Source organism: Dunckerocampus dactyliophorus, chromosome 3, assembly GCF_027744805.1.
Source record: "Dunckerocampus dactyliophorus isolate RoL2022-P2 chromosome 3, RoL_Ddac_1.1, whole genome shotgun sequence".
In the NCBI taxonomy this organism is placed as follows: domain Eukaryota; kingdom Metazoa; phylum Chordata; class Actinopteri; order Syngnathiformes; family Syngnathidae; genus Dunckerocampus; species Dunckerocampus dactyliophorus.
The window spans coordinates 29,727,780-29,750,163 of record NC_072821.1 but is presented as its reverse complement, the minus strand read 5'-3'; the positions used below and the strand labels follow the sequence as shown (position 1 = coordinate 29,750,163).

Here is a 22,384-nt window from a genome sequence, read left to right as displayed (position 1 = left end):
ACAATTCAACTTTGGTTTCATCAGTCCAAAAAATATTTTGCCAAAACTTCTGTGGAGTGTCCAAGTGCCTTTTTGCGAACATTAAACGAACAACAATGTTTTTTTAGACAGCTGTGGCTTCATCCGTGGAGTCCTCCCATGAACACCATTCTTGGCCATTGTTTTACATATAGTTGATGTGTGCACAGACATATTGGACTGTGCCAGTGATTTCTGTAAGTCTTTAGCAGACACTCTCGGGTTCTTTTTTACCTCTGAGTATTCTGCGCTGAACTCTTGCCGTCATCTTTGGTGGACGGCCACTCCTTGGGAGAGAAGCAACAGTGCCAAACTCTCTCCATTTGTAGACAACTTCTCTGACTGTCGACTGATGAACATCCAGACTTTTAGAGATGGTTTTGTATCCTTTCCCAGCTTTATACAAATCAACAATTCTTGATCGCAGGTCTTCAGACAGCTTTTTTGAGCGAGCCATGGTGCACATCAGACAATGCTTCTCATCAAGTCAATTCTTACCAATTCTGTGTGTTTTATAGTGGGCAGGGCAGCTTTAAACCACTCATCAGTGATTGGGCACACACCTGACTTGAATTGTTTGGTAAAAATTGGTTTCAATTGCTCTTTAAGTCTCCTTAGGCAGAGGGTTCAGTTACTTATTCCTCCCCCTTCTGTCATTGTTTGCATGCTATCCTCATTAAAATATGAAAACCTATAAATGTTTGGGTGGTTTTAGTTAAAGCAGACAGTTTTTTCATCTGTGTGATTTTGACAAAGATCAGATCACATTTGATGGGGATTTAATACAGAAATGTGAGAAATTCCAAAAGGTTCAGATACTTTTTCATACCACTGTACTGTAGCATAAATAATAAGAATACATCAGATTAATTAATTTACTCTAAACACAGAAGTATTATGATTTAAAATATAGCCAAGCTAATAAATAAGAAAACCATTAAATTATGAATGATTAACAACTACTATAAGAATGCAAAGCAATTCACACTGAGAATGCTATTTATAGACTATAGCTCTGCTTTTAATACAGTCTGCCCCCACAAACTCACAAATAAGCTCCTCACACTTGGCCTGTCTCCCTCCCTCTGTAACTGGGTGTTTAACTTTCTCACAGGCAGACCCCAGTCAGTCAGAGTCCACAACCGCACATCCAGCTCAAGAATTGTGAGCACTGGGACCCCACAGGGGTGTGTGCTGAGTCCACTCCTCTACACGCTCTTCACCCACGATTGCGTGGCCTCCCAGAACAACACCAGCATCATTAAATTTGTGGATGACACTACAGTCATCGGACTGATCACTGGTGGTGTTGAAACATCATACAGAAGAGAGGTGGCGGACCTCATAGCTTGGTGTCGTGATAACAATCTCCTTCTCAATACAGATAAGACTAAAGAGATGATCATCGACCCAAGAACAAGGGAAAAGGAGCCGCATAGACCCCTGTTTATTGATGAGACTGAGGTGGAGAGGGTGAAAACCTTCAAGTTCCTTGGCACACACATCAGCGAGGACCTCACCTGGTCTCACAACACCCAACAAATTATGAAGAAGTCACAAAGGACTGTACTTCCTGAGAAGACTGAGGAAATTTGGCATGTCCACCACAATTCTGAGTTGCTTCTACAGATGCACTATCGAAAGTGTCCTTACCGCCTCCATCACTGTTTGGTACGGTAACTGTACAACACGTGATAGGAAGGCACTCCAGCGGGTGATCAAGACCTCACAGAACATTGTTGGGGCAGCCCTCCCCTCACTGCAAGACATTTATACATCTAGAGTCCTACGCAGAACACACAACCTCATCAAGGACAGCACACATCCACAACACTCATTATTCACACTCCTACCGTCAGGCAGACGCTACAGGAGTTTGAAGTCCAGGACCACAAGGCTGGCAAACAGCTTTTACCCACAGGCCATCAGGCTTCTCAACGAAGCACTCGCACACGCCGCACGCAACACACGCACACACTCATAGATTAATGTCTCTTCTGTTGTTGTTGCTTAATTTATTGGTATTTATGTTTATGTGTTTATGTTTATGTTCTTATTCTTTCTTGTGTTTTCTTTCTTTTCTTGGGAGAATGAACAGAATAAGATTTTCATTGCATGGTATAACTGCTGTTTTACCATGCACATGACAATAAAACTCTCTTGAATCTTGAATCTTGAATCTTGAATTGAGAATTGATGTTAAGAGCATAAAGATCTGGTATCGGAGGTATCAATATTTCAGTAAAACTAATTGTAAAGCTATTAAAAACTTGTTTTGTGTTTCTGGAACGGATTAATTGGCTTTACATTATTTCTTATCGGAAAATCTTATTTGTTTAGAGTAAAGTTTCAGTTGGAGTCAAATTAATGAAGCTAACCGAGGTTCCACTGTAAATGTACCGTTACACCATTACTAAATGACCATGCTTGAAACGCCAAATATGATTTAGGGCTGATGTGAATCTGAGGTTATCAGATCCCATGTGTGATTTTTTTCGCTTACACTGAATGTCTGTAGTGTAAATCCAACCGTTGAGGAAAAACATGCAATCAGTAAAAAAATAAAACTTACCACAGATGGATAGTAGCTTGCAACCTACATGATTTCACGAGAGCTAAGCGCATTCACAAGACTGACCCAGCAAACTAGTCAGTTCCACCAGCATGCACGTCACATCAAAAAGCAAGCAAACAAAAAAATGTGTAAATTTAATTAAGATTGTTGGGCAATTTTTGGAAATGGGAGATGGTGTAAAATTTTGATCACAGTTGTGACCCAGATACTTGAGTTCACAAGAAAACAATAAAACATGAATGCTAAAATACTAATGCAGATTTTCCCAAACTTTTTCAACTCAGGACAAAAATAATTAAAAAAAACAAAATTACAATTATAAAATATTATATTATAAAAATATTATAAATATTATCCATCCATCCATCTTCTAAAGCGCTTCTCCTCATTAGGGTCGCGGTGGCATGCTGGAGCCTATCCCAGCTGACTTCGGGCGACAGGCGGGGTACACCCTGGACTGGTCGCCAGCCAATCGCAGGGCACATATAGACAAACAATCATTCACACTCACATTCATACCTATGGACAATTTAAAGTCACCAATTAACCTAACATGCATGTTTTTGGAAGGTGGGAGGAAGCCGGAATACCCGGAGAAAACCCACGCGCACACGGGGAGAACATGCAAACTCCACACAGAAATGCCCAAGGGAGAATCAAACCCAGGTCTTCCCAATCTCCAGGCTGTTACTGTGTTGGCCAACGTGCTAACCACTAGACCACGGTGCGGCCCTATAAATATTATAAAAAATATTAATTAATAGTTCCCTTGACTACTTTTTGACTGTAAAAATTGTTTCTTCAATATCTTGAAAGTCAGAAGATAAAAAATAATCTATACATGAAAGATATGTACACAATTTACTTTGCTGCCGTAAAACTCAACTCTGAGCCCCCAACTTCACTTCCTGTCTGCCCCCCCACTCAGCTCCCCTTGTGCCAGAACACTTTTACAGCTACACACATAAGCACGAGTCTTATTTATGTCTTAAATGGCTTATTTTCTGTTATTATGTCTACTCTATTGGGTAATATGAGTGCAAAGGTGACTATAGGGATGTTATTTCATGTCTATAGGGCCCTAATAACGTAAAAAAACCCAACATATTTCAAAGGTTGTAAACAGGTTTTCTATGCTCTAACTACAAACATATTGTAGTTATAAATAAAGCCTGTTTTGCGAGGCATTTGCGAGGTCCGTGCGGCTCTGTGCGGACAAATGACGTCATTTTCGCACCCACATCTCTCGAGCGGCCCTTTTCATGCGGAAAATTCCCGCTCCGCGCACCACCAAATTTTTGTAACTACGCGGATGGAGTCACGCGGAATTCAATGGCAGACGAGCAGGACATCCTCACAGCTGAAGTACAGAAATACCGGCAGTTATATGAAGGAGCCTACACTGACGCACAGTAGTTTAAGCATAAACAAACACTGAAACAAGTTTTAAGTCAAGTTGTTTGGTTTTTATTTTCTTTTGCCGTGTTCAGCATGCCTTTTGTAAGCACATTCTCCTGCTGGGGTACAAGTCCCTGTTGTGGGAAGAATGACGAGCTGCGATTGCAGCACTCCTATTCAAAGGACGAGTGTACCGCATTCTCTTCCTTTTCTGTTGCAGCAGCAAATAAATACCCCACAATTCCTCTTCTTCAAGAAGTAGACGCGCAAGTGTCGCCCTGTTGGAAGTCAACTAGAAAATGGCAAACTTCTTCCGCTGTAGTTTAGTACAGTGGTAGATGCTTGTTTTCGATACACTGCCACACACAGTCTCTCGAGCGGATTTCCGCGCAGCTCGTTCGAGCAGAAAGTATAACCCAGCCTTAAGGAATCCTACTTCACGGAAATTCTCTTAACACTGCACTGCACTTCATGGATGGATTCTGGAAGCAACTGGACAATGTGAAAGCCTATGACAGAAAAGCCAACTCATCTGGTACCAAAAGGTGGCAAGTACAGTAGATCCCGCTTTTCAGTGGTCTTATAATCCAAGACCACCCGAGAATGGCGAGTAATTGAGCGGGCCATAAATATTGTCTATTTTTGACACACGACTCGCTCCCCCTCACCCTCCAAACCATACTGCTAACTTGACGTTGATGTTTTCCTCCGATTTTGGATCTACATTTACAATATAAGTGACTGTGTGACGGTAATCTGCTGCTGTGCCTCGTTCTCGCTTTCTCTCTCTCTCCCCCACAGCTGGGCGCGCAGCAGGAGCCAGGACAACTGGACACACCGGCAGTTAATTATCCTGCCTCCTACTTATACCTGAGTAGGGGCAGCTGTGAGACGCCGGTTCCTTCCTTACTGCTGATCAGAGCACTCACGACATCTCTACACAAGCCTTTTCAAGCTTCAAGCTTACAGCTGGGTGCTCCAGTTGTCCCTCTGTATTGCCCTTTTTGCAAACCTGTTTGTATGTACCTTTTTTCCTGGAGTTCTGCAAACTACGGACTCCAGCGCTTTCTGTTTGCTCCTGTTAAAGACGACTCTAAATTGTCACCACTCACCTTGCTTCTGCACTTTGTGGTCCGCCGCACACGCAAACGTAACAGACTGTTGTAATTATTAAATTAAATTCAGCTCCAGAACCCTCCCCTTCTCTCTTCAATCGCCATTCTCACACAATCCAGGTTTAAGCCCTACATACAGGTATGCCTCACATACTTACTACACACATTTAAAGAATAAAATGTATAGCTAGTCACCACTAATGAATGATAATGTAAATTAGATAATCCATGAACACATGGAATGGGAGTCACAGTGTAAAAGTTATAAAGTTCACTTTTGCGTTTCACAGCAACTATGGTGTGTTCAATTACCGCCCAACAAAGTACGGAATCTCAACGCTTGACGAAAAACCTTATCAATGAAGTACAAATTGTTATTATGGGTCTGCAAGCAAAGCGCAGCAGCCCATTTTATTTTTGTTGATAGGTATTTGTTACTATTATGATTATATTCATATTTGGTATCATTTTGTGGGGACTTAATTGAAAAATGTTAATATTTGAATCAAAAACTTCCCTTCAGGCCATAACATGCCTATAACATGCAAGCAACCAGCAAGGATACAACGCCGGGCTGGAAGTAGGCGAAAGGCAGGCCCATTTAAAATTTCCGCAGGAATTTTTGTAGTTATTTTTTTTTTCATGAATGCTGAATTAGGTAGCTCTCTCTTAATGTCCCAAAACAGCACCCTGCATAACACAGCTTTGTTTCATTCCCCTTTCAAAATAAAGACATAAATAAATAACTTTGCGGAGAAAATGACAAAATTTACACTATATATCATACCTTTTCACTCAGACAAGTGTCCAATAAAAATGGGCCAGCAATCTAAATGGGTCACGTCACTTTGAAGTTTGGGAAACTGCAATATTTACACTCCATATAGGCAGTCTGTCTTTCAAAATTTGGTCAAGTTGGAATGGGGGGGAGGAAAAAAAGACAAAAACAATCTGCAATTCAACACAGAATATGTTGATAATGTTATGGTGCAAACCCAAATGTGAGGATGACCGTGCATGGTAGTGCAAACTGTCTAGAGGCTCTCCCACCTGTGTCAGGAGTACTGTATTCAGGCCACCAACCTCCCATGTTTTCTCCTTCCATTGGGGTTGTGCTCTCCGAGGTATGCCGGGGTTCCTGGAAGAGGCCTTGTCCATCAAACTCAAAATCCTCCTATGTGAAAAAACAATTCCATTATATATGAGAAAATAAGACATTTAATACATAAATAAGGCTACGTTCACATGATTTTTTTTGCTCATATGTGACCTGTATCTGATATGTATCTGATCAACTGCAGTCTGAACGCTCAAGTGGCATATACAGTATCTGACCTATACAACATCAAAAGGCGTGGTTTACTGTGTGAAACTTGGATACAGGTACTCACTGATGTAGGCAAAAGTTCTTCTCATCCAAAAATTATTTGTAAAAAGTGACAGTAAAGCGGCTCACAGCAATGTCCCACCACTCCTGCTACAAACACAGATGTAGTAGCAAGTTCTCCATGAACTACCATAGCCAAAATTCTTGCACTCTTTCTTCTTAATCTCCAATGTGGAATCATTTGGTTAAGAAAAGCTTGGTTGACTCCCGTTGCGCAAAATTCTTGAAATTGCCACAAACGCTTTAAGGAGCGCACACAAAGCCACAATCTGTATTTCCGTGAACACATAGAAATGCGTGTGACGTTGTGGTTTGCTTCCACATTAACATCTCGCATTTTTTTGGTAACGTTAACGATGACATTAAAAAAAAAAACGGATTTTAACTGAAAATCTGAATTGGGCATTGTACCCTGCAGTGTGAACATAGCCCAAGGCTTGTGTGTCTGTTGCTGTAAATGTGTTCCGGTGCTAGGTGAGTTGAGTGGCGGGCCGGACAGGAAGTGACATCGGGGGCCGCAACAGTAGCCCATGTTAGGGATTATTGTGCCTGGTCTGAGATCTTTCAAACCTGCAATAAAAGCCTGTTGTTCCGGTGAACAATTATTGTACTTGTGCGTCTCACCCAACATTACAATAACATTACTGACACCTAGTGACCAGTGTCTTTGAATGTCTTCACGTCTTTGAGTCTTCTGAATGTCTATTAGTATTTTATTCATTTAGCCGACTTGAAAATGCTTCATGTAGGCAAAAAAAAGTTACATTTGAAATATGCATTTTTTTTTCACTAATAATAGGTTGTATTCAAATGAATGAATCATGAAACAGCATGATTTATTAATTAATATATTTTTGAAAAACTGTGGTAAGAGTGCTATCCATCCATCCATTTTCCTCTACTTATCGGGTCTGGGCAGCAGTCTCAGTAGGGAAGCCCAGACTTCCCGGTCCCTGGCCACCTCCTCCAGCTCCACCGGGAGGACACCAAGGCGTTCTCAGGCCAGCTGTGAGACATAATCCCTCCAGCGTGTCCTAGGTCTGCCCTGGGGCCTCCTCCCGGCTGGGCATGCCCGGAACACCTCACCAGGGAGGTGTCCGTGAGGCATCCGGACTAGATGCCCGAGCCACCTCAACTGGCTCCTCTGGATGTGAAGGAGCAGCGGCTCTACTCTGATGACTGAGCTCCTCACCCTATCTTTTAGGGAGAGTCCAGCCACCCTTTTGAGGAAACTCATTTCAGCCGCTTGTATCCGCGATCTCGTTCTTTCGTTCATCACCCAAAGCTCATGACCATAGGTGAGGGTGGGAACATAGATCGACCTGTAAATAATAAGAGTGAAGCCGCAAAATTGTGCGCACAAGCGATCCACACAGCAACAATCTTCCTAGTTCAGTATGTTTGTGGCCTGGAATTATTTACAAATTTCACCTTCGTATTGTAAATATACAATTTACAATAACTGTATAGCGCTATGAAAAGGGAGTAACACATCTTCTAATACTTCTAATCTACCGCAATTTCCGGACTATGCTTTGAACCCTGCATCTTTCAACTACAATACTACAAATTTATGGCTAAACGAACTACAGTTCCCATGACGCCTAAAGTGTCGAAACAGAAAGTAGCTAATTTCCGCAATAGAAACAAATATCATGTTTTGAACTGACAAATCATAAGTACGTTTGATCAAGTGTAGAACTACTACAGCTTCTGCTTGGACTGCTGTTGAAAACATCTGCCGCTGGGAACACAGAGTGTAGGTAAGATTGCAAGGTTTATAGTGTGTCTTTCTATGTAAATATACCATGTTAGAACATGGGTATCTGTGGCTTATAGACAAGTGTGGGCAATATATGTACAGAATGTTTTGTCTCTTTAAAATCGGTGGGTGCAGCTTATTTTCAGGTGCACTCAGTGTGGAATTTATGGCAATATAACGTCCGGAAGAATTTCTCGTAGTCACATGCAGCTAGCATACCTGCAGCAAAATAAGAGGCGACAGGAGACGTGCTAAATGCGCCCAGTTTTAATGTCACGGAATGTATTAGTCCAGAGTTTCATACTTTGCATTTTACTCTGTTCTTATGTGGATGTTGGTGCCACATAGAAATGTGCAGCTTTCTAAACCGTATCGCTGCCAGCATTATTTAATTGGATTCATTTGTTAGTTGATAGTAAAAGAACATGTTATTTTACTTAACTTTTAGTTGATATTCTTTAATTACTAATTTGTTGAGACAAAATGTTTAACATAAATATGACACTTTTTCTATGACTTATACTGCAGTAATTTGTCAGTATTGTATTTGTGAAACGAATCATTTACTACACAAGATGTCACCTGACATTAGTTTGATGGAAGGGATGCTGCCTATATCAGTATCAGTTGATGATATTGGTATTGGAAATGAAGTGCCAGACAATATGGGTATATCGGCTAGAGCAGTGCTTCTCAAATAGTGGGGCGAGTCCCCCTGGGGGTGATGTGAGCTTGTATGCTTCACAGCTTGTATGTTTGACAGCTCTCCATTTTGTTGCATTTTCCTGGTTTCAGTTTCAAGTTCAGTCTGTACAGCACATATAAATAAATAGATATTATCAGTTTCTCAACAGTATTTCAAATCGAGGGGGAGCGTGAAAACATTTCTTTCCACTGGAGGGGCATGACAGAAAATAATTGAGAACCACTGGGCTAGAGTAATGTACTGTATATGCCTACCTGTAGGCTCCGTTGAGCTGGTTCTGCTAGCTTCTTGCCCCCGTGTTGGCTGAGCCCCCTTGCTTGAGCCAGCTCCTCCTCCAACTCCTGCTGCCGAGTGGCCAAAGCTGGATCGGAGTAGCCAGGAAAGAACCAGTCATCCTCAATCAGTTTTGTGCCACAGGGGAAAAAGGGGCGTTGGGGTTGGATTCGGGATGTAGGTATGGATGGAAGGTGGGCATGAAATAGAGGAATATGGATACAATTCTAGCCAAGATGGGACAACAGAGATAGACTTAAGAAAAGTAATGTGATCACAGATGGTGGTTTTGGTGAAGAAGGAGTTGAGACAAAAAACAAACAAACAAAAAAAAGATCGAAAGCAGCAAAAGTAAAAAAAAAAACAACAAAAAAAAACAACAATATGCAGTTTGAGAACACCCCAGTTTTTCCAGTTATTTATTGAAATTAGTATTATTTATTGAAATTCAAGTTGTTCAAATCCAATGAATAGCTTGAAACGTTACAGAGGTAAGTGGTGAAGTGCCAGAGGTTAAAAAACGGTAAAGTTACCCAAAAGTGAAAAATGTGTATTTCAGAATTATACAACAACGCCTGTTTCAGGGACCACAAAATGGGTCAACAATTTAACAACAACAATTTGGCAGTTAGTGAAACTAATTCCTACAAGTGTTCCGCATTCTGGAGTACTTACTACCTGCTCTGTCTGCATAAAAACTGTGTTTGGAACACGCTGTAGTACTATACCCTCGTAAAAAGCAGTTGAACAGCATTGTACTGGAGAAAGTAATTTGTTGCTCCAAAAATGGCAAAAAAGTAGGGAATTAACAATGGAAGAGAAACAGACCATCTTAACACTTAAAAATGTAGGTTTCGTGTTCTAAAACTTTTGACCGGTAATGTATATGTGTGGACAAAGACTGAGTAGAGAGGGAAGAGAGACAATGTGAACAAAAGAAGACTTCTACTGGTAAAAACACTATGATTAGATCTTGCCCGTTTGCATTGCAAATGACAACTGACTCCGTTCAAACTTACTGTATGGCAGACAAGGGAGTAAACGTGACTGTGAGGAGGAGGAGCAGACAAATATAACAAATCATTTGAGATGCCAATATTTCATCACGCTCACTGGGTTTAGTCAGATCATTCTTTCATTGCATTTTGATTTGCATTTTTTGGACAGATGAAAGCAGGCTTTTTTTGTAATTATCCCCCATGTGATCGTCTTAGTGATGTACAAAACATGTTCCCATCTGTTTTGGCATAGGCTGATGTGTAGGGGGCGGAAAGCTCAAAGTAGGAAAAGAAAAGAGTAGAAAGAGTTTAGAGTGGTGGTCAGTGTATTGATTGGGTGCATAAGCAAGAGGATAAACATGAGCTGTAGTCACTAAGAAATGATTTAAATTATGATAGCAGCAAAGCAAAGAGGAAAATACAGTGCGTCCGGAAAGTATTCACAAAGAGGAAAATACAGTGCATCCGGAAAGTATTCACAGACTATTCACTTTTTTTATGTAACAGCATTTTTCCAACATTGAATTAATTCTTAGTTTTCTCTCCTCTATCTACACACAACACCCCTCAACGACAAGAAATCACATGTACATAAGTATTTGCACCCTTTGCCATTAAGGTCAAAATTGAGCCCTGGAGCATCATCCTTGAGATGTTTCTACAGTAGTCCCTCAATACATCACACTTATTACTTCTTACTTCTTACTTTTTTTTTTTTAAACAATATTGGTAAACCATGCAGTTTCGTCGTTGAATACAGTCTATTATTAGTCAAAAATACAGTCTTGGAAAAAATGATTAGACCACCCTTGTTTCTTCAGTTTCTTGTTCATTTTAATGCCTGATACAACTAAATGTGTTGCTGTTTGGACAAATATAACAATGACAACAAAAATAGCTCGTAAGAGTTACATTTTTTGGCAGTACAATGCTATAGCTATTCATGTAAGAACTTACGGTAAGTGATTTTGTTTATTATCAAGAAAACCAGGGAAGTTGCTAGATATCAGCCCTTAAATTAACCTCTTATGAGATACAGTGGGTACAGAAAGTATTCAGACCCCTTGAAATTTTTCACTCTGTGTCATTGCAGCCATTTGCCAAAATCAAAAAAGTTCATTTTATTTCTCATTAATGTACACTCAGCACCCCATCTTGACAGAAAAAAAAACAGAAATGTAGAAATGTTTGCAAATTTATTAAAAAAGAAAAACTGAAATATCACATGGCCATAAGTATTCGGACCCTTTGCAGCGACATTCATATTTAACTCACATGCCGTCAATTTCTTCTGCTCCTCCTTGAGATGGTTCTGCTCCTTCATTGGAGTCCAGCTGTGTTTAATTAAACTGATAGGGTGCTGAGCGTACATTAATAACACTTCAAATGAACTTTTTTTTTATTTTGGCAAATTGCTGCAATGACACAGAGTGAAAAATTTCAAGGGGTCTGAATACTTTCCGTACCCAATGTATATTTGTGATCATCATTATATTTGTCCAAACAAATGTATCTTCAGTTGTACATTAGGCATTAAATTGTATCAATAAACTGAAGAAACAAGGGTGGTCTATATTTTTGCTTAAGTGAAGCTTTTTCAAGCATAAAAATGGCTAAATGAAAATTAAAATATAATTAATATAGGCTTTCAGAAGAGCCATTCTTAGACATTGTGATTATATGTAGTATACTACACTGGTCACTAGGTGTCAATAATGTTACTGCCATGTTCGATGAAACACACAAGCACCAGACTTCGAATCGCCTAATCCCTAGTAAAAATCCCTAATAAAAACACAGGCTACTGTGCCGTATTGAGTTGCCAGTTGAATGAAAAATAGTCTGTGAAATGTGAAGTCAATTTACGACAGCTTGTCACAGTCTAAGCCTTTCGATGCCAACGTGTGTGATCGCTCACGTTAGACTCGCATTTCCAGTAAGTCAGACTATTCTACCATCTTTGTTTACATATTTTGCCTGGCTCCACTGTCTCTCTGGCGGCAGCTAACTAGCAAGCTATAGTTATCCGCCTAGTCTTTGGTCCACGGACTCCAAATGTGAGTTTCTTTTTTAACCACAGTGACATTTTATCTTTAAAATACACAAGCAATGCGGTTTGTTCAGAGCTCATTTTTCTCCCACAGGGAAGCTATGACTTACTTTGCACTTAACCTTGCTCTTATGTCTTGTCTTCAAAATACTAGTTTTATGTCTAATTTGTTTAACATAAACACGTAGTGTCCATCTTATATAGTTAAGCCATCATGGGATCTTAACAGGTAGCACGTGAACTACAAGTAGCTCGCCGTGTGATCAGTTGTGTAGCTCACCAAAGAATATTTGCTTATACTCTTAGTATTTACTATAACTGTTCAATTCAGACATGATGCCTGTATCTAATGGCAAATTACTACAATATAGCATGAAGACAATGACACACTGAGTGGAGATGTCATTTGTAAATAAAGTACAATTGAAATGTTACCAGTCACATGAAACACAAACAGCTCACCTCTCCTTTCTTTTTGTAGAAGTAGCTTTAATAGTGCTGGAAGTTGGATACACCTGCGCTATCGTAAACCTGGACACTCAATTTATACAGATTTATATTAAGCAGGAAAGATATTTACATTTTATTTTCATTTTTTATTTTATTATATTTATAATTGTAGTATTGTTATTTTATTCTGTTAATTGTGTTATGTTTTACTAAAAATATATATTTTTAAACAATTAAATTCCCATGTATTAGTCTTACTCTAAAACAGACATCAAATTAAATTCAGGTTTGTGTCAAATCGGGTTCACTGGCACTGCCAACAATGTGTCCCTTATTCATTATTCCAAAAGTTGGCAACCTTTCCAGTTAATTTGCCCATTTTATTTTATTTTATATTTGTTATTATTTAATATTTTTTGTTGCTGACAAACTTTTGCTCCATACTTCAGCCCAGTATTTGAGGGTAACACGCAAATGAGCTAGTTTGCCAACCCACATTAACTCCTAAAGAGGAAGAAAGGAGAGAAACACAAGAGGGCGGTATTGGAGTTATAATGTACACTGCTAAAAAAAAAATAAAGGGCACACTAAAATAACACATCCTACATCTGAATGAATTAAATATTCTTATTAAATACTTTGTTCTTTACATAGTTTAATGTGCTGACAACAAAAATTATCAATGGAAATCAAATTTATTATTATTATTATTATCATCATTATTACTATTGGGGGTGTCTCACTATCCACCTGTTGTTTATTACGTTTGCACAACAGCATGTGAAATTGATTGTCAATCTGTGTTGCTTCCTAAGTGGACAGTTTGATTTCACAGAAGTGTGATTGAAATTGTGATTGATTAAGTGTTCCCTTTATTTTTTTTAGCAGTTTATATGCCACCAATGAGGCCTTTCAGAAGCTAGGGACAGAAATAGGGTGGCTAGAGAAGACAGTTGTCATTTATTGTTTGAGTATTAATCACTAATAAAGTGAAAATGAGAGGAAATGTGAATATTGACCTCGCAAGTCCATTTTGGTGTGCGCCCCTAAATTTTCAGCTTTCGCTCCTAAAATTTTAAGTTAAGGCCCTGGCACACCTTGACGATTTAGCCAGTTTACGCCAACGTATGAAAAAATTGGCCAATACGCTGGCGTACGTCCAATAAGTTATGGGTAAGTTTTGTATAAGTTAAGAGCACGCTGAAGCACGCCAGCATACGTCATAGAACGTCCAAGTCGTCCAAAAATTTTGTGTATGCACAAAACATTTAGACGTATGTCAACGTATGATTCATACGCGGGCAATTAGTTATGCAATTGTTGACGCCCGTTCACACACGTTATTTGTAAGTTACGTACAAGTCAAAATACGTCAACATACCTTGAGACATAACTGTCTTCTGGGCGAGTGAAGATGGAGGCTGTTATTACTGCATTTGCAGGTAAGTTTGCAGCTTTGACCAGTAGAGGGCACTGTGACACTGGGAATGGAACCAACTTTCCCACTTCCCCACTTGTTAAAAAGCATGCAAGTTATTGGTACAAACACAGTCACTTTAAATATCTTCTTAAAAACCCCTGACAAATCACAACTGCTTGTAATGCACCCTGACACTTTTGTCTCCACATGGTCCCGCAATACGCCGTGGCAGTGTGTGTCATTTAGATGGTACGCCTGAAAAGCGCGAAGACAAGTTTGCGCACTGTTTGCGTTCTGTTAACACATGTTCCGCAATTCCTGAATGCTGCAAATTGGCACGAAATGCCACGCTACCGCAGGACTTATTTACACCCAAGTCAAGTACTATTTATGTCTAGTGCACGACACAGTACACGCGACACGCATTGTTCCTGCATGAGTATGCATTGTCACTAGAGCTGCAATGACTAATCGATGACTCGATTATTAATTGATTATCCAAATAATCGACAACTATTTTGGTTTGATTAATCGTTTCATTTAAAAATGTACTGTAAATATCCTAATTTAAGTCTCTCAAATGTGATATTTTTTAATTTCCTTAGTCATACATATCTATTATCTTTGTGTATCAGGCAAAACAAAATTGTCACACACATCAGCTTTGACTTTAGAAAAGAGCAGTCGACACTTTTTCCTTTTTCTGAAGCTAACCACTGCAGAGATACTGTATATACGTACAGCGTGCATAAGAACATTCCCATGCAATGTATGGGATTTATCCACTTGTACTTGTGTGTAGGAAAATGCACCAAACAAAGCACCGCCCCTCCCCCAGAGCAGACGAGCCGATGCCAAACACAAAGCCTGTCACTAAAATGTATTTATTTGTTTTTACTTATTTATTTATTGGTGATGCACATGTAGCGGTCTGTGACAGTGACTTGTTGATTTGCAGCAGAGTGTCGGTGATGTTTGTCAGTTCATTATATTTCTCTAGTTGTTTATACTTCTCTACTTCAATTTCGGTGTCTGAGAAATTCCTCTGCCTCACCCTCTTTGGTATGATTTTGGGGAGAGAAAAAGTCAATCTGTGCATTCTTAAAAGGAACTGCTGCTAAGAGGCGGAAATTTAAAATGTGTGTTTTTTTTTTAAACCAGATTAATCAAAAAATTATCGAACAATGAATCGATTATTAAAATAATCGTTAGTTAGGGGAGGTTTTGTGAGAAAAATACATTGAGAACACAGACTAATGCAGTGTATTATTGTACACTAACCGGAAAATGTAAGTAAACTGAGGCAAAATTTTGGAAGGAAATTTTTAACCGAGGTTCCACTGGATAACCAATTGTTAGCCTCAATATGTTGGAAAAATTATTTTAAAAATTGACATTTTTTAATCTCTCTCGTGAATGTGGTTTGTTTTCATCAGTATGGTAAATAAAAGTTAAGACACAATACTGGAATGTACAACATTACTTCATGTTAACACTGTTGAGTCAACCTAAGATATATCAATTCATTCCACTATGACAAAAAGATTGTTTGACTCCATTTGGTAAAGTATTAAAATGTTAGTGAATTTGGGTTGGCTAACCAAGAAATATGGAAGCTATAAAAAAACGAGCAAAAGAGGATGAAAAAAGGGAAAGGAAAACAACATCCTCGAGGGGTGTAGAAACTAAGATTCATCTGTGCAGTGTGCTACTGTACTGACTGTAGCTCACCCCAATAAAGACAACATTCTAGGAAGCGGCAGGCAGTACAGTCAGCAAACGCTGCACTCACGCTCAGTAGGAGCCTGCATGCACAAAACTGATGGGAAAACTGGGAAAATGTTCTATGTGGCTACTCCCATCCATGGAGCAGGAGCTGGAGAGGGTGAGTAGAGGCAGGGGTCCCACGTGATAGGACAGCACTTGGTCAATCAAGTGCTCCCAATTAACAAGGGTGGAAAAATTGGAAATAAAAAGAAAAGAAAAATAATGTTCAGTGAAACAACAGAAGACCTTATAAATAATAAAAACACATTCTAATTCCGTCTTTACAAGGGCAATGGTGTCTGTGAAGAAGGTGGTGGTGGTGGTGGGGTGACAGGACAAATGAGTTACATTTCACACTTGTCAGTTTATTAACCCATTATATTGTGCGTATATATTGATATACAGGACAAAAAACATACCAACTTCAAATCTAATTTATAGAAAATTCATTAGGGTGCAGTCTATTGGAAAGTTGTTATATGAGACTACTGCATGTGCATTCATTAATAAATAGTTAAGACTATAACCACTTTATCCATAGCTGGATTGGAAGATATGGTGTATGACAAATATTTTTTGAAAACATTATATAATTTAATTATTTTTTCTAAGACCGGTGACATTGTCCTCTTCATTAATGACTGTCAATATAAACTGTTCATCCAATTCTGGCACTAAACAGTACTAATTTGGAAAAGTGGTTGGTGACTCAACAATAGTAACCTAATGAATACCTACATAATTGTGTAATTATTATATTAATTATTCTCCTAACCTAACCATTATCGTAATTCAGTGGTGTCCAAACTTTTTCCTCTGAGGGCCATAAAAGATTGCAAGGGCCACCATGATATTTCATAAAAAGATATATATAAATACATTTAAAAAAAAAAAATATATATATATATATATATATATATATATATATATATAAATACATGTAGATATGCTAAGACGTATATATTTCAAGAAAAAAACTGCATCTCAGCTTTGTGATATAGGTGAAAAAGCCTGTTATTAGTATGACCTTTGGTCTTTGCTTTTATCCCAATTTTTGCTGGTTTTTTTTAATCCAAATATTTCAACTTTCTTCTTCAATAACTTTATATGCATAATATTTTGACTTTAGTCCCATACCATCATAACTTTTCCCAAACCAAATAAAAAAAAAAAATGAAACTTTGTTTGTCATAATATTACGACTTTTGAAAAAAATAAGGTATTTTTACTTTAATATTTCAACTACATGCTCCTAAAATGACATTGTTTTACCTAATAATATTAAGATATGACTGTGTTTTTTTTTTTCCTTCAGTTTTCTTGTAAAATTCTATTTTTAGAATGAGCCGCAGGCTGCACCCCTGACTTTAGGTATAATGTACATTTCTAAAAGGATTACTTTTGCATGGTAAAACATTATTTATCATCTGCATTATAAAGCTGAGCATTCTGACTATTTCTTATGATCACAAAATGGATTTGTTATTTTCAGTTCAGTCAACTAGTATTTGCATGATATTATGATACACCTGTCATCATCTAGCAAAGGCCTTACCCTCTCGTTCTTCCTCCATGTGGCTAATGCGAAGAACCATAGCAGCCTTCTCTTCCCTGGCATGATCCCTGGCATTGACTGCCTCAGCGACCATTTCCTGCCACTCCAAAACCTGACTTTGAGTGTCATCAGCACTGCCGGATTCACTTGCCTGTGGTCAGAAAGAGCATGGGGAGCCAGGAAACTATAAGCACAGCACCTTACTGAGTAAGTGCTTTAAGAATTCAAATCCTGAATCCCAGACCTGAGAGGCAGCTCTCTTTGTGAACTGTTCCAGGTCGGCTTGTAGTGTCCTTTGTTGCTCCTCATATACCACCAGTTTAGCTTCCAACATATCTGATGGTAAAATCAACAACACACAATCAAGTTTTAAGAATTAAGAATTTCTGCAAAAACCAAAACTGCGGCCACAAAGTCTCAGTTTTGCTTAGGGATAGGGCCAATCCGATCCAGTATCGGTATTGGGTTTCGATATCAGCGCAATTCACATTTCAGAAATTGCCAATACCACCTGCATAGATTTCCAATCCATGCGCCACGTCTGTGCTTTAATGATGTAGCAAATGTAGCTAGAAGAATATCAGCAAACTTACCCTAAAGAATATCTACGAACGTTGCAGTCCTGCACATATGCATGCACGCGCAGCCGAATATAAAGACAACAATGAAAATGTAGCGACCTGGAAGTGATGTGCAATGTTAAAAGTTCCGTGTTGACTGACTGCCCAAGAAGTCGTGAACGTGTCATGTTGAGTGTTTGTTGTGCGGCGCTGCATGTGTGCAAACAGCTACTGTATGTTCACTGATATTCTTCTAGCTACATTTGCTGATATTCTTTGCACAGGGTTGCAAATCCAAACAAAAAGAATTTTATAGTACCATTCTTTGCTTTGAGTTCCTCATACTGCTCCACCTTCCAAAGGTATTCCTCCCGCTCCTCCTCAAGGGCAGTGACACGGCTTCGCAGGGCAGTCAGATCAGGAGGGGCGATGCCAGCCTTAAGAGGAAATAGCAGTGAAAATGCCTTGCTGGAACGTCTTGCCACATTTTTTTTTGTGGATCACTTTGAATACACTTCACCGTAGCACGGCATGCACACATAACTCGGTAAATTTTCATTTAACAATGAGGGAAACAGTAACAACAATAACAAATACAACTTTTAAAATGTACCGGTTGGACATCTGACCTGGCTTTTCTTGAGCTCCTCCTCCAGCTGTCTGATTCGAGATTTAGACCAAGCTTTCATTTTCAGGAACTTGGCCTCTGATTTGCTTGCCTCGTCAATTTTTTGCTTTGTCTGGGCTGTAAACAATACAGAAAAAATCGTATTTGAAGTGGATGAAATGTTAGCTCATTCAGGACACATCTGCTACCAGAACTGTCCAATTAAAAATGAATGGGCAATTTATATGGCGCCCCCTATTGGTAAAAAAACATTTTACAATTTCCATGACTGCAACATTCTGCTTGGTCTACAGCCTTGGTTCCTTAGGGCCCTGTCACAGCCTGACGATTTATCCGGCGCATGCCTGACGTGATCATTTTGATGGCATACGTTGAACTGTGGACGTTTTTTTTCCAATTTTGGGCGTATACATAGCATATTCATAACGAGTTCGACGTATACATGACGTATTAGTAACTTATATAGAACGTTTCTATAACTTATACACGACTTATACCAACGAATGCGTAGCGTGTTGCCGGCGTTCACAACTTATGCCCAACGCTAGTCTAACTTATGCAAACCGCACGGCAGCGTATGGCCGACGATGACGTGCCGTAGCCTATAAAAAGGCAGCCACTTGATGACTCACCTCACTAGACATCGCAGTGTCAACGTCTCCATCATGCTGAAGAAAATTTCCAAGACCGCTGCCAAGAAGCATCAGGGCAGTAACGGAGGGATCCATCACCACCCACAGCCTCCCCCTCCCACTCTCACTCTGATGGAGATGACGCAGGTTGTAATGCCTCTTCCACTCCTGTTAGTTCCATTCCCCAAAGTTGTTTGAGTATTATAAAACTGTTGCACTGTGCAATAACACTTGAAGGAATACGTTTATTATCGTTCATTGCTGGGGCGTGGTGTCATTATGACGGATGATCATGTTTTTCACGGCTGTCTTTTATACTCATTTGTAAATAGTTCTATTTTTCCAGCAAACGCTAACTTGGAAAGTAACATGCTGTATCTCTCCATTCTTCTCATTCTTGAATGTAAATACTCCTATGCACTTTATGTTGATGTGATCAATAATGCTTGATTAAAACGTGCATTGTTTCTCTCAGACAAAGAGCAAAAAAATAAATGAATAAATGTTAGTTCCATTCCCAGTGTCACAGTGCCCTCTACTCGTCAAGCATGTACAGTATAAATAAGGAGTTCCTACAAGGCACACCATAATGTACTGTGTCTGCAAACACAACAGCCTCCATCTCCTCCGAGCCAACCCTTGCATCTCTTCTGAGCCAACCCTTGCCAAGAAGAGAGCCAAGAAGATACAGTTTTGTCTCAAGGTATGTTGACGTATTATGACTTGTGCGTAACTTACAAATAACGTGTGTGAACGGGCGTCAACGATCGCATAACTTATTGCTCGCGTATGCAGGACGTATGAATCATACGTTGACATACGTCGAAAACTTTTGTGCATGCACAACATTTTTGGTCCACCTGGACGTACTATGACGTATGCCGGCGTGCTTCAGCGTGCTCTTAACTTATACAAGACTTACCCATAACTTATTCGACGTACGCCAGTGTATTGGCCACATTTTTCATACGTTGGCGTAAGCTGGCTAAATCGTCAAGGTGTGACAGGGCCTTTAGCACTCACAATTACGAGTGCGCCTAAACGCCTCATGGTGCAAGGGGAACACAGCAGATAAGAGACCGAGCATGAAGTTGTTTCCTACTCTGTGTGTATCATAAGAACAAATAAGTAAGTTTGATGATTATTTTGTGCATTAGGAGTGTTTAATCTTGAAGATTTAATTTATATTGGTGCTCCAATCCCCGTACAGGGCAGCAGTGAAAACCTGTCACTGTGAGCAGAGATTCCGCCGAAAATTAGGCTTAATCGTTGGCTGTATGTATTTTTCTACTTCGGTCACTGCTTTATCGTGATTGGTAAACATTCCCTTTCAACTTGGTATTAAATTAATATGCAGTCTAAAACCATAGCCATCGTGAGTGGACAAAAAAAGTGATGCACAAATTCAAGCCATTCAAACGGAAGGATGCCGACTTCAGACTAGAATGAAAGATATGTAGGATGATTCCTGATCCATTTATCAGTGCTCATGTGAAACATTATCAAAATGTAACCATGCAAAATACACATCTGTGACTCAGAATTACTATAAAATTCATTCACCAATTAATTAAGTTCAATATTTCATGTTAATTAAGATTAAAAAAAAGGTGTATGTTTTTTTTTAAGGGTGCAGGAGTAGAGGGTACATGGCTTCAGGTCAAATGTCTGAAGGGATACGCAACTGTAAAAAGTTTGGGAACCAAGTGCCATAGAGAAACTACAGACTATCCCTAATTATTGTGTCCCCTTTTATAAAACAGTGACGGACTGTTTTATGAAAACTGTGGTTTTAGTCTTATAAAAAAAAAAAAAAAAAAAAAAAAAAACTACCTTCCAATTCAGCTATTCTCTGGACAGTGGTTGGATCAGTGGTCGGGGCCTCTTGACTGGTCCATGGTGCTACTGCAGCATTTCTCAGCTGCTCCAGCTGGCCCAGCAGATCCTGTTGGGTTTCGCTTAACTGTGACTGATGTTGCTCTGTCATTCGCCGAACCTCTCCCTGGTGCTTTTCTATCAGGTCACGGAGTTGTGCTCGCATCACATGCTTTTCTGCCTCCATCTTAGATTCGAGGGACTCTCGTTCAACATGGAGTCTACGCATCCGCTCTGTGAGCTCCTGGCATGGGAAAGCATAAAGAAAGATATTATCACCATTAAGTTTTGGGGTTTCCATTATATACTGAATATCACATTCAGTCGTTCCTCGCCACTGTGTGCTTCAAAATTTAGTGGCTTCACTCTATCACGGTTTTTCAAAATGCATGAATTGAAAAATCATGCTGCTTTGTGGTTGCATACAGCCTATTATTACTCACAAAATATGCATGTTTAAGCAATTTGTATGTATTTTTGGCCTAAATTGAGCATTTTCAAGAATAAAAATTAGGAAATTAACTAAATTACAAATATAAGATATTCAGAAAACACATTCAAAGACATGATATGTAGTATTCTATACTGGTCACTAGGTGCCAGTAATGTTACTGTAAGGACCTGTTGGTGTTGTAATGCTGACGTTCAAAATTCTGACGCACATAAACACACCTCGCCGTCAATGTTATTTGTGAGAGAAAGACTGAGGAGATAAGTGTGCGAGCTGAACTGTGTTCTGTGTTGTAACTGAGCACTCCTATTGGTGGCAAGGTTGGCGATAAAACTTCAAAAGAACGTCTCTGCGTGACTCTATATATAAAAACATTAGCCACCGAAAGAAGTCCCAGAGGTAAAAGAAGAAAGAACAACAAGGAACTAACATATGAGTCTACATTGTCTTATTTTCTATTATTGTGTCTATGATATTGGGTAAAAGGAGTGTAAAGGTGACAAAGTGGTGTTATTTCATGTCGATAGGGCTCTATTAATGTTAAAAGCCGTATTTAGAAAGTGGTGAACAGGTTGTCTACAAAAATATTCCATTTATAAGTAAGGAGTCATACTTTGACAAAATTCACTTATCACAGTCAGGTCGGCAACCAATTAACTGCAATGAACCAGGGATGACTGTAGCAAGAAAACCTTGCTACTGCATTACACGGAAGAACACCGAGTTAGCGCCAAATTTCAGTCAAACTTCCAAATATTTTTGAG

At 39.3% G+C, this 22,384-nt stretch overlaps 1 protein-coding gene across 4 annotated transcripts in view; it reads right to left on the bottom strand.

The window, feature by feature from the left end:
* si:ch211-220f16.2 (golgin subfamily B member 1) overlaps positions 1–22,384 on the bottom strand; it is a 72,997-nt gene that overhangs the window by 35,380 nt on the left and 15,233 nt on the right. For 3 of the 4 annotated variants that reach the window (XM_054770122.1, XM_054770123.1, XM_054770125.1), the window contains exons 10-16: positions 21,128–21,413; positions 18,664–18,779; positions 18,354–18,471; positions 17,719–17,810; positions 17,475–17,625; positions 9,216–9,322; positions 6,157–6,280 (exon numbers count right to left, since the gene is read on the bottom strand). In XM_054770122.1, the coding sequence (XP_054626097.1) occupies positions 6,157–6,280; positions 9,216–9,322; positions 17,475–17,625; positions 17,719–17,810; positions 18,354–18,471; positions 18,664–18,779; positions 21,128–21,413 (994 nt within the window). The remainder of the gene's footprint in view (positions 1–6,156; positions 6,281–9,215; positions 9,323–17,474; positions 17,626–17,718; positions 17,811–18,353; positions 18,472–18,663; positions 18,780–21,127; positions 21,414–22,384) is intronic. The other variant, XM_054770124.1, reaches the window with a different exon arrangement.